The sequence below is a fragment of the Carettochelys insculpta genome, chromosome 27, assembly GCF_033958435.1.
Source record: "Carettochelys insculpta isolate YL-2023 chromosome 27, ASM3395843v1, whole genome shotgun sequence".
Classification (NCBI taxonomy): domain Eukaryota; kingdom Metazoa; phylum Chordata; order Testudines; family Carettochelyidae; genus Carettochelys; species Carettochelys insculpta.
Genome location: NC_134163.1, coordinates 6,239,333 through 6,252,166, shown reverse-complemented (window position 1 = coordinate 6,252,166; position 12,834 = coordinate 6,239,333). Strand labels below are relative to the sequence as shown.

General features: G+C 62.8%; 1 protein-coding gene across 1 annotated transcript in view; it reads left to right on the top strand.

Moving 5' to 3' along the window:
• Window positions 1-5,924, top strand: part of ABHD17A (abhydrolase domain containing 17A, depalmitoylase) — a 28,547-nt gene extending 22,623 nt beyond the window's left edge. Inside the window, exons 4-5 of the mRNA XM_074978564.1 lie at window positions 4,112-4,291; window positions 4,835-5,924. Coding sequence (XP_074834665.1) covers window positions 4,112-4,291; window positions 4,835-5,060 — 406 coding nt within the window. The 3' untranslated portion in view covers window positions 5,061-5,924. The remainder of the gene's footprint in view (window positions 1-4,111; window positions 4,292-4,834) is intronic.
• The last annotated feature ends 6,910 nt before the right edge of the window (window positions 5,925-12,834 follow it).

Genomic DNA, 12,834 nt, shown 5'->3' with positions numbered 1-12,834 from the left:
CTCCGCCCCTCCACCTGCGAGGAGCCCTGTCCCTCAGATCTTGAGGCCAGCCTAGATCTACACCAGAGCAAAAGGCATGTGGCAGAGGCCAAGGCCAGAGAACACAGGGGGAGGACAATTCTTCCTAGCCCAGCATTCTCGGCCAGGTGATGCTCCAGCTCCATGCCCAACCTGCCGCTGGCACAAGGAGAGCCGGAGGAAGCTTCTCACTGACTCGGGGAAAGAGGCGGATTCGGGCTGACTGACAGATTTTGCAAATCTTGATTTTTGCAAATTGTCTTGGGGAGAAAAAACAGCCGAATTCTGCCCCTCCCCCCACCACCACCCCGGAATCTGACCAGCGGATGTGTTTTATTTGACATTTATGAAACAAAATTTTTCAAGTTTCAAATTCATAAAGACCTTTAATTGTCTTCAAAAAACCAAAATCCAGGGTGCGGGGGGCCGAGTGCCTGGCTCAGAATTAAACCGGGATTGACTTTTTCAGCTTTGTGAGTTGTGGAAACGGTCAGAACTTTCTGGGTTTGGGGCGACCCATGGTGAGATCTTTTCTGGAGTTTTCTGAATGGCCAAGCTCCATTTCTCTCCCAGCTCCAGAGCTGAATCTCTTGCAGCCCTGGCTGGGAGCCGTGGTCAGGCAGGACCAGCCCTGTTGTGCTGTGGTCCCTGGTTTGGAGCTGGTGCAGTGGCCTTCACTCCCAGATGTGGCCCTGGGGACATCTGGGGGGCTGGTGGCTGCTCGTCAGGGCAGCTGCCCACCTGAGGAAGGCCCGGCTGGCATAGGACGCAGTAGCTGGGAACCCGTCGCCCCCGAGGAGGGACTGAGAGCTCAGAGCTGGGTCACTGCTGACCAGGAAAGCCCCGTGGCCTGCACTGTGCAAAACAGGAAATGACGCTGGACAAGACGGAGCCACTCACAAAAGGCGCTCAAGGGAGGCCGTTGGAGGGGTGGGGGCAGGGCTGAGTGAATGCCAGGCCAGAGGGGGTGGGCAGGCTCTGGGGGAGCCCTCAGGAACAAAGCTTTGTTTTTGGGGTGGCCAGTTTGACCCTCCTCCAGGGTCTCAGATGGTCTCAGATCCTGAGGATGGAGCCAGTAGGGATGGTAGCTTTAACTGGCCAACGCCTCAGTAGGCTCTGCAAGGAGGCCACAGGTTGCTGGACCCCAGAGGCTGGATCCCCCTTCCAGGGTGTGGGGCAGAGACGCGGGGCAGTGTCAGGCGTGGGGGAAGCTCAGTAGCCCCTCCCCCAAGCAGGTGGAGGTGCCGGGGACAGATGGCAGAAGGATGCGTCCTGGAGATTCAGCCATGCTGCATGAGCCCAGCTGACGAGGCTGGGCCTGGAGGCTTTCTCCTGCCACTCACTGGTCAGTGCCAAGGGAGGCTGCCTGGACTGGATGCCGGGGAGCTGACTGATGTGAGGGGGATGAGGCTGGGAGCCTCAGGGCAGCTCTGGAAGGCACCCAGCAGAGGGGGGTGATTTGAGCCTGTTTGATACGGCAGGAGGAGGGCCAGGAAGGTTGGACCTGCCCTCCTGGTTTTGTGTCTGGCTTGAGTAGCTCTGGCCGGGACTGACTCAGAGATGTGCAGCTGGAGGTTGAAGTGGATGAGCAGGATCTTGATCCAGGGAGTGTTTTTCCCTCCTGACATCAGGCGGGAAGAGGAGGGCTGTGAACAGCCTGGGTCGAAATCCCTTGGGCAGAGCTCCCCCAGGCCAGTCTGCCTGCGCCTGGCCCTGTCGGCTGTGTCGTTGCTGAGCATCCAAGCGGGGCCAGGACACCCGAACTCCTAGTGGCAAACCCGGACAAGGAAACCAACAAACCTGCATCTCATAGGGGTGTCAGGCTCCCCGCCCCACGCAGGTCCCCGTGTTATTAGAGCAGCAGCTAGAGAACCGTTGTCCAGGTGCTGGACGGACACAGAACGAGACAGTCCCAGCCCCAGAGTACCGCCAGCGTCGCTAGGCTAGAGACCAAGGACAGGAGGGGAACTGAAGCACTGGACAGCGATTTGCCCAAGGCCATTCTGTGGCACTGCTAGGAACAGACCCCATGTCTCCCAAGTCCCACTCTGCAGCGCTACCCACTAGGCACCACTCCCACTGCTGAGTGGGAAGGCAGGAGGTGGGGTCCTCCTGTGATCTCTGGAGGCAGCCTCTGTCCCTCCTGTGGCTGCCTAGCACCTGCTGGGAGAGCAGCCGCACTGTACCCAGGCTGTTACAGCCAGGCCCTGCCATCTAGGCAGCCACAGGCAGGGGCTGGCGTCTGCTGTGGGGGAGCAGCTGGGAGAGGCTGAAGCTGGTGATTTATCTGGTGGCACCAGACAGTCCCAGCCCGCCCAGAGAGCCGGTGTCTCCACCCTGGAGTGATTCGTCGCCCAGCGCATGCGGAGCCATCTGCTCTGGGCAGAGGCAGGAGACAGGCCAGGCTCTGTTAAAAGAAACAAGCCTCAGAGTCGCCTTCCCCCTCCAGAATTTCCCCCGGGATAAGGCACTGACAGCTTGGTTGGTGGCCCAGGCAGGCCCCAGTCTGAACAAGGCCCCCAGCCCCCCGTGGGGGCTCCCTGGCCAGACCTCAGTACTAGTAACTTGCTCCTGAGTAGCCTGGGCCTGCACCGCTGGCAGCCGAGTTGTGTTTCGCCCGGAGGGCAGGTGCCGAGCTGGGGAGATGCACCCAGGGCCTCAGTGATCCGGCCGGAGAGGAGGGAGTTTGCCTGCTGTTGCCCAGGCTGTGGGTAACCAGAAGGCTCCCTGGCCGGGCTGCCAGGCGGCGCGTTTCCCCAGCACCGAATGCCCTGGGGGAACGCACGCTGCAGCCGCTGACGTAGCTGATTGCACCGCGCCTGCCCAGGCCCTGCATGCTGCCCCACCTCCGCCTTGGGCTCCTCAGCCTGCCCGGCTGCATGGGAAGGTGGCCTTTGGCTGCCATTGCTGGGGCGAGGACTGGGGGCGCTGGGCTGGGCAGCTCCAGCTGCATTCATGGCAGGGGGCTGCGCTCCCCCCACCAGGTCTGCTCAGTACCTGAATGGATCCTGGGCAGGTGATGGTGGGACACAGAGCCCCTCCACCTGACAGCTCCTCCTGGCCACCATGCCCCCCGCCTCTCCTGCACCCCACAGACCTGCCCTCCCTGCAGCCTCCTGGCTGCATTTCTGCCTCTGCTCCTGCTCCCAGTGCTGCCCCCCAGCCCTCAGCAACGCCTGGGCCCGGCCCCCAGCTGGAGCAGCCACCGCCTCTGCCCATTTCTAGAGCCCTACAATCCCATGGGTGTCAGCACAGTGGCTCCACAGGGCCCCCCTGGCCCCCCCGTCCCGCAGGCCAGTGCAGGCTAAGGGTGTACACTGGGGTCAGTGGGGGGAGCACAGGTGGGACAAACCAGTCACCATGGTGACCTCCGGTGTGGGGTTGGCCCCGGACAGGGGCGTTTGTTTCAGTTGGTAGTGTTGGGGGGAGGGGCTGCCCCACCTTTGTGCATGGAGCTCTGGTGGCTGCTGGGCAGCGTGGGATCAGACTTGGGGGGCTGGTGTGGCGGGTGGGCTGGGGGAGTGAGACGCCGGGGGAGACTCCACACCCTACGCCCGAGTTGGTGGTTTTCCAGCCCCCTCTGTGGCTCTCGGGGTGGGGGGAGCTGGCACAAGAGGCTAAGAGACCCCCAGCGGTGCCTCTGGGGAAGGGGTGGAAACCATCCGCCGCCCTGGCTCCTGTCCTGGGACGCAGGCCTGCGGGGTTCCAGGCCCAGCTGTGCTTGTGAGCGCAGGGGAGTCAGTCGGGCCGGGGGCAGTCACCCTGCCTTTCAGCCTGAGGGGATGGGCCGCCATTTGCAATGGCTGGCCCTGCGTGTCCAGCAAAGCAGTGAACCTGGGGCAGGGCTGGGGTAATGTGGGGGTAGGAAGGAGTGTGAAGCTGGTTGCAGTAGCTGCCCAGGGTGCAGGAACCAGCCAGGAACTGGGCGTAGCAGGAGGGATCTTCTGGGAGGACAGCCAGGGGCCTAGCGGGGCGTCTGCAGTGAGGGTATTGCCCTGTGGGGCGGGGTACTAGGGTCCCCAGTCAGGGAGGGGGAAGCCCACTGCTCAGAGTCTGTCCTCTGCAGTTAACCCCCGGTTCCCTTCCCACCCAGGTACGGGATCAGCCCAGAGAACATCATCCTGTACGGGCAGAGCATTGGCACAGTGCCCACGGTGGACCTGGCCTCGCGCTACGAGTGTGCTGCTGTGGTGCTGCACTCGCCCCTCACCTCGGGCATGCGGGTCGCCTTCCCCGACACGAAGAAGACGTACTGCTTCGACGCCTTCCCCAAGTGAGCGTCCCGCCGAGGGAGCGCGCCCTGCTCCGGCGCCTGGGCAGCGTCGCCAGCTGCAGCCTTGGGGCCCCGTGTTCTGGATGGATGCCCCAGCAGGGTTCTAGGTTATCCCAGCGGTGCCTGGGTCAGATAATTGGTGACCTCTGGCTGCCAGCTGCCACCCCTGCAGTGGGGTAGGGGGCACTGGTGCAGTCCCACCTGCCCCCGGTCTCGTGCTGCTGCCATGATTTCTGGGCCCCAGCCCGGGTAGAGGCTAACACAGGTACAGAGGATAGGCAGCCCCTGCGGTGAGGGGTTTGCAGTCTAGCTCGGAATGGGGTGGGAAGGGGCTGGGTGTCCTTACCTCAGTCCCCTCCTCCCCCCACGATTGTGCACTGGGCTGTGGGCAGTTGGTTGCTTCCCCTGCTGTACCCCAGAGGCGGTGGCATTTCAGAGGTGGGTTCTGGGTTCTGGCCTGTCCTGGGGTGCCCCTGGTGGCCGGAGGAGCTCCCTGCAGGGCTGGGCTTACTCAGGGCCGTTTGCTTCTCTCCCCTGCTGCAGCATCGAGAAGGTGTCCAAGATCACGTCACCCGTCCTCATCATCCATGGCACGGAAGACGAGGTCATCGACTTCTCGCACGGCCTGGCGCTGTTTGAGCGCTGCCCCAAGGCCGTGGAGCCCCTGTGGGTGGAGGGGGCCGGCCACAATGACATTGAACTCTACAGCCAGTACCTCGAGCGCCTGCGGAAGTTCATCTCCCAGGAGCTGCCCAGCCAGCGCAACTGAGCCCCCGCTGCTACCACTGACTGCCCCACAGAGGGGTCAGGCCAGGTGGCCACCCCAGGAGGTGTAATGAACTCGGGCGGCCTCAGCTCCAGCCCACACTGAGGTTGGCGAGCAGGAGGGACACAGCCAGTCCTCCAACATACGTTGGGTCAGCCAGCACAGTACTCCTGGCTTGGGCCATCCTCCGCCTCCCAGCTGGGCACTGCAGACAGGACCTGCTGGGTGGATCCTGTATCAACCTGGGCAGCCCCAGCTCACGTCCCCTGTGGGGTGGGGAAAGGGCACAGCTCTGCTCCTTGGACCCAGGCTGCTTTTGATCCGTCGCTGGTGCTTGTGGGTTCTATCCCCCCGTCATGTTGGGAGAGCCCCCAGCTCTGGCCCATGGCTCCTTTTCCCATCATGCAGCTGATCTGATACTAGCCGGAGATGTCCCGGCCAGGCCACGGTGGAGGGATCCCTGCAGGGGCCTTTTCCGATCAGGGAGCTGATCACTGCATGATACACCAGCTTCTGCCATATTGTTCAGTGGCATTGGAACAGTGGAGCAGGACTTGTCCCCGTGGATCCAGCCCCCATGAGGATCGGGGAAGGGAGGAAGGGGACCGCACGGCCTTTGAGCTCTGTGGTGGGGAGGGACGACCCCGACGGGCAGCCCCTGCTCTTGGAAAGGGGTGGGGTAAGCACGGGTCAGGGACGCGCACAGTCCCCAATCTCCATCTTCCGCCCTGTTGTCTCTGCCCACAGGACTCCCCTGGGCGGGGGCGTCCCCTTTCTGTCCTCCCAGTAGCTACGGGCGGAACCCTGGAAGCGCCCGCGGGAGGGGAACGGGGAATAAAGATTTGAGACATAATATTTTACAAGACAGCCCTGGTGTGCTCTGGGGCTTTTTCACACGTGGAGCAGGGGGGCAGGTGTGGTTTGGGTGGTGGTAGAGCCCAGCTGGGGGCGGGGGTTGCGGTGGTCAGATAGTGGTAGACCCTTGGGGGGATGGGGGGAGAGTAGTGGTAGAGCCCAGCCAGAGGGAGGGCAGTCGAGTGGTGGTAGAGCCTGGGGGTGGGGGAGGAGGGGGAGGGTGGTGGTAGAGCCCAGTGTGGGGGGAAGGTGGTTGGGTAGTGGTGGAGCCAAGTGGGGGGAGAGGGTAGTTAGGTAGTGGTGGAGCCCAGCCGGGGGAGGGGAGCGGTCTGGTGGTGGTAGAGCCCAGCAGGGGCAAGAGGGAAAGGATGGTGGTAGAGCCTGGAGGGGGGAGGGTGGTGGTAGAACCCGGCGGGGGGGGAGAGCGGGAGGATGGTGGTAGAGCCTGGAGGGGGAGGGTGGTAGTAGAGCCCAGCGGCGGGCGGGGTGAGGGGGAGGATGTTGGTAGAGCCCAGCCGGGGCGGGGGTGGGGGAGGATGGTGGTAGAGCCCAGCAGGGGCAAGAGGGAGAGGATGGTGGTAGAGCCTGGAGGGGGAGGGGGGTGGTAGAGCCCAGCTGTGGGGGAGAGCGGGAGGATGGTGGTAGAGCCTGGGGCGGGGGGATGGTGGTAGAGCCCAGCAGGGGGGAGAGCGGGAGGATGGTGGTAGAGCCCAGCAGGGGGGAGAGCGGGAGGATGGTGGTAGAGCCCAGCGGGGGGGAGAGCGGGAGGATGGTGGTAGAGCCTGGGGCGGGGGGATGGTGGTAGAGCCCAGCAGGGGGGGAGAGCGGGAGGATGGTGGCAGAGCCCAGCACGTGCGATGATTTCGGATGCTTCGCACGGGGTGATGTGTCTCAGTAGTGACCTACGTCCCCCTTCCTCCCCAGGAGTCTGGTGCTGCAGACACCGGCCCACGTTCACTACCGTGGCAGCCTCCTTGTGCCTCCCCGTCATCTCGCCCCCACTGAAGCAGCCCCTCTTCTGGGGCAGCCCCTTTGCTGGCTCGGTTCCGGGCTGGGCTGCTGGCACGGGGGGCGTGGGGGGGGCACAGGAGCTTTATGCCACCTCTGTGGCTCCTGGTTTCTGGGGACTGAAACTGACCCCAGGCAGTCAGGGCAGCCCCTGGCTGCTTGAAATCTTGGGCTGTCTGTGCTCTTGGTTCTGCCTCCCGTCCCCACAGTGGCTGAGTCCCACGCAATCCCTCTCATATGTACGTCACCCCTGGGGAGGCAGGGCAGGGCACAACTCATCCCTCCCTGCTGCAAGGGGGAAACTGAGGCACCACTGCTGATTTCAGTGGAAGCTGGGCCCCAAAGTGCCTGGCCAAAGCACCTCAGCGGGCAGGTAGCCAAGCAGGGAGCTGCCCCCACCATTGGGCCTGCTGCCCTCTCCCCAGAGAGGGGATCCCTCTGACCCCAGGTGCTTGGGGCTTGTGCAGCAGGCAGTGGGGTGGGCTTACGGTGGGCTCCCCTCCAGTGTGTTGTAACATACCAGCACCTCTGGGCCTGTGGAGCTGCCTGTAGGGACCAGCACATGCTGGCGGGGGGGCAGCTGCTGGGGGGGTGTAAATTCCAAACATGCCCCCCGCAAACCCTGTGTATTAGTCTGCAGCTTCTCTGCTGTGGGCTGTCAGGAAAGGTGGAGCCTCTCCAGGGCTCTGCCTGCGCTGCCGGTCTCGCCCCATGGCTGACACCAACCAGCCAGCAGTGCTTCAGGCAGCTGGACCCACTCCAGCCCCACCCCGCAGCCGAAAGCTGAGCCTTACCCCCCTCACCCTAGGTCCCATTCTGACTGGCAGGTGCATCCACTCCTGCCAGGGCTGAACGTCAGCCTGTGGACTGGCCAGAGAAATCACGGGCTGAATGTGGCACTCGGCGGGGCTGAGGGTGCGTCAGGCTGGAGGGAGCTAATGCCGGCATTCAGCAAGGATTGCCTGCCTGACTCTGCTGTGTGCCCCAGTCCTGACTTGCAGCCCCCCCAGCACACCCTGGCTGGCTCAGCTCTGAGCTCTCCCTGCCAGCTCTGCCGGTGCCCCTCACTCCTGACCCGCAGCCCCCCCCCATTGCAGCCTGGGGCTCCCCTGGACAGCTCTGCCGGTGACCAGAAACCTTGAGCTGGCAGGTGCAGGGCCAGTGCAAGAGGAGTGAGGTTTGTGCAGACATGCCAGAGAGGCCTGGAGCTCAGGGCTGGCACGCCCAGGCCTACTGGAGGGGGTCCCAGGCCCAGGACTTGTAAGGGCAGTCAGTGCAGAGGAATGGGAACTGGAAGAGGTGATGGACAGGAGGGAGGCAGGTCCCACAAGTGGCCAATGAAAGTCTTGTGCAGTGGGATGGGACATCCTGGGCCAGGGTCCCTGAGGCCGGCTTTGGGCAGCAGCTCTGGGTCGGGGGCGGAGGCAGGGGCAGGGGCAGAGTGTGGGGGCAACACGTGGAGGGGGACACTGCTACTGGAGTGACGTGTCCCATGCACACATGTGCATTCACCCCTGCCACAGGCTGTCGTACCTGCACGATCGTGCATATACCCACCAGCACCCTCCCCACGTGCACTCACACCTACCCCTGTTCACACTTGCCTGTCAGCATGCAGTTGTATGCAGCCAGCCCCACATGCAGTACACACCCACGTGGCACCTGCGCACCAGCCCCTAACTAGCAGAGTCCCCGTGCCCCCCGTGCATGCACACGTACGGGTGTACTCACATGGCTGCACACACCAGTTCACGCTTGGCAGGGATGGGCTGCAAACCTCATACCCTGAGACCAGCCAAAGCAACAGGGAGTAGCAAAGACCCCAGCACCAAGGTCTGGCCCAGCTGTTTCTAGGGCGGCGGCATTAGCCGCAGCCCTGGGGCAGCTGGGGAGGAGCCGGGACCACTGGGGATGGTCTGAAATGGCCCCCGCCGGCTCGCTGGGACTACCCATCCCCCCTTCCTGGCTGGCCTGCAAAGAGCCCCCCTTCTTCCCTGCCCCCGCCAGCTCCCCAGAGCACTAAGCAGCCCCATGGCGCTGTGAGGAGCTGTCTCTCCAAATGGGGCGCCGGGTGCCACAGGCCAATGCATGGCCTTGCCTGGCCCCTTTGCGTATGGCAGCCCCAGTCCAATGGTGGGGGCTCTCTGCGCCCACCTGCCCTTGGGATGGCCTGAGGGGCTGGGGGGTGGGGGAGCATAGCAGCAGAGCGAATCCCGAGGCCTGGCACTGAGGTGCTGGCACCAGCCTCTCTCCCCCACGGGCAGAGCTGGCACTGGGGCTGGGGGCAGCTTCCCTGCCTGGGGCATAGGGTTTGGAGCGGGTCAGAGTGCCTGTGTCCCCCTAGTGGGGCCAGAGCTCACGTGGGGCTCCTGTCTGAGGCCCCTCCCCCTGCACTGGGGGGCCCAGCCCCAGCTGGCGCGCTCCTGTGGGGGGTTCAAGGGAGCTAGTCAGGGTCCTGCTCCAGCCCCAGCAGGGGTCCCTCTCTCCCAGGGATGGCCTGGCTGCTAGGCCCTGCTAGCCATTTGCCAGGCCTCTCCGAGCAGCCCCGACCCAGTGCTGCCCACTCCCCTCCCCTGGGCTGCTCCAAGGGTCCTGCCCCCACCCATTCTGTGCTGCCCAGTACCCAGCACACCCCTGGTCAGGCCCCTGGCTGTCCGCGGGGTCCCGTGACGTGCGCTGGGCTCGTGCTGTGGCTCTGCCCCCAGCTCCGCTGGGAGGACTCAGAGGAGCCCATTGGCCAGCCGCAAGCAGGGGATGTGCAGGAGCATTAGGAGGCCAAACCCAGTAGCCAGCCCCAGGGTCGCCCCTCGCCTGTGGTTTGCAGCCAGCGGAGCCCAGCTGGCCTGGCCTGGCCTGGCCCCATCAGTGGTCTGCTCACTCTCTGCAGCAGGACACCTGCTCTGCCCTGCCCGCCCCTCCCGTCCACACTCTGCCCTGGAGCCTGCGGTGGCGAGCCTGTGGCTGGGCTGGCTGTACCCTCTGTCACAGCAGCACTGGGTACTGGTTACAGCCGATGTTGGAGGTGGGGGCGGATTCCTGTGCTCTCTTCTGGAAGGGAGTGAGGACTAATGGTTAGAGCTGGGTTGTGTGTCTCTGCGTCCGGGAGAGGGGCTGGAACGAGAACTGGTGCTGGGCTGTGGCTGTCCCACTGCGTTACCTGTTCGGCTCTTTCTCTCACCCACTGAGCTGTCCTCTGGTCCCGCTCCTGGGTCACACGCCCGCCAAGCGCCTCCTGGCTCCGACCACACAGAGCAGCTGTGCCCCTTAGGGACTTGAACTCAACATCCCTGATCCCAGAGTGGCTCAGGGGCTGCCCTTCCCCCATTTCCACCGACCCCACCTGACTCCGGGTGCCGCCAGGCCTAAGCCCCACACAGAATCAGCCTGTGTGCGCCACGTGTATTTTTATCCTCTTAATGGGCCTGTTTCCTGTTTATAAAGCCCCAGAGGCGCTGGGCAGGCTGGGCTCCGGGCGGGGCGGGGGGCGAGCAGAGCAGTGTGCAGGGCCTCAGCTTAGGAGAAGGGAGAGCAGTCCAGCTCACCAGCCCCGATGCCCAAGGTAGCGAGAAGAGGGGGTTTAATCCTACAGCAAAGGCGCTATTGTCTAGTAACCCTGTGCCTGTCCCGTCAGACGTGCTCTTCCAGCACTGCGCAGTGACTGACTGGTCCGGCCCTGAAGGATTAATGCCCTAGGCAGGCCCAGGGAGTGGAGACTCAGGCAAAGCTACTTGCCCAACATCCCACTCCAGATTAACGGTACAACTAGGACCAGCATCTCCTGATTCCCAGCCTAGTTCCTTGTCCGCCAGCTCAGGATCCTCTGGTGCACAGCCCTGAACCAGGCGTAATTAGGGGACTGGTGAAGCCAGTGTCTGAGCTGAGCTGCCCGCTGGAGTCTGACAAAGGGTTGATATGAGACGACTAAGAACAGACCAGCTGCGAATCCAGGGATTAGAGGCCTGGAGCAGCGGAGACAATTGTTAGCAACATGATGGAGTTCAGACCAGCTGCTGGGCAAGGGACAGACGTTAGGCAGGTTAGATGACAGAAGAGAAGAAACCAGCGAGGGTCACCAGGTGACTGATAGGTGACAGGTTTTTTGGAAGAAGGGTTCTGTGAAAGATGGGGAATAGCTGCATCTGCACTGCTTTTCTGCTTCCGAAAGAAGAATATGAAAATGAGGTGCCAGATATGTAAATCTGTGCCTCATTTGCATTTTCGCTTTCCTTCATTTGGATGCCTCTTTCAAAAGAGGAACGCTGGTGTTGACATAGCCCTAATAAATACTATTGTTAGCCTTTAAGGTGCTACAGGCCTGCTTGCTTTGTTCTGTGAGGATACAGGCTAACACAGCTGCCTCTGTCAGACTGGATAGAACAGCGATTACAGAATAGACTCGACTAGATTACAGTCGGTGTCAGGGAGCCAGATTAGCAGGGTAACGGGATTGGTGGGGTTGACTAAATTATTGACAGCGGTGAGAGATGCGTAATAGATCAGACAGTAACTGGACGTGCTGGAGGAAGGAGCGTGCCATTCGGGGATCGAGGCAATTAGATCATTATCATTTCAGGTTTCTGGCACGGTAGCTGTGACCCCTGACCGACACTGCTGGGCTGCCAGGAGTCCCTTGTCCAGCTGCAGGTTTTACTGGCCAACCTGCCCTCGCACGGGTGGAGCTTGTGGTTGTTCTGTTGGGTGGAGAGGCTAAGAACCTATGGAAGCCTCCCAGGGAGCATGTGAGCTGCATGGGGCAGCCTGCACCCCCCACCCAACCCCCATTCTGGCCCCATGGTTATTGGTAGGGATGGAGCCCTCCGGTGAGGTCAGACTGTAGCTATGGGTGCTGATACCCACAGCCGAGCTGTTCCCTGGGGTCCCACTGGGCCTCTGCTCTGCCTGCTCTGAGTGTGGGGGTGGGGAATGGCCCATGGCATCCCACGGTGAGCAGTGAGGCCCCGGCGCTGGGCACGCACAGGCAGGACGTGGGTTCAGTGCAGCAGGGCCCTTCCACTGACCACCCAACAGGGCTTGCTGGGGAGGAACCCAGAGTTGGAAAAGCACTGAGCTCCCCCAGCCTCCAGTGACCCCCGTGGCCCGGGGAGGAGCTATTCCAGCAGCCAGGCCTAAGCCAGCCAGGGCTGATTTCAGACAAGTTGACCAGCTCCAGCTCCCAGCCAGTGTTCCCTGTAATCTTTTTCATCTGCAGGTGGAATAAATTTTGTTACAAGCACTGAGGCATGTGCCGATGTGCACCACCCAGGCTGCTGGCTGTGGGCACTCTGCTGATCAGCTGAGCAGCACCTGACTCTCTCCAGGGCATCCCCCCCAGCACTCCACTTACAGACAGCACTGCTCCCCTCGGAAGGGGCTCAGCAGTGCTGTAACACCAGCCCATGGAGGCTGGAGGTAGGACATGGGGGGCTAAGCCGGGAAACAAGCCCAGCGCATGGAGCTTGGGCTGGACGTTCCCCTCCCACCCGGTCCATGGAGCATGCCAGGCTGGCTGCAGTGGTGCAGTGTGGCCAGTGGCTTGGCAGGGTGCAGGGGCCCAGCCTGGAGGAGAGAGCACTGGGTGCGGCAACGGGGGACGCTCAGCGGCAAGGCAAGATGGCAATGTGATGACACAGCCAAGGGCAGGCTGTTCCCTCCCCGCGCCCCAACACCGTGGGCCTTGCTAACACCAGCCATCGTCGGGGCTGAGAACTGGGCAGGGCTCAAAGGGGATGGGCCAGTTCAATGGAGAACAAGCCCAGCCGGAGCTAGCCGGGTAAACAGGAAAAGATAAACCGGCGTGAGATCAAGATGCTTCCGGGCCTGAGCTGCCCTCCAGCCATTGGAAACGTTCCCTGGGGGCTCTTGCCCCCATGCCCTGGGTTTCCCCCTGCTGCCGAGGCCCCTTGGAGCTAGGAAC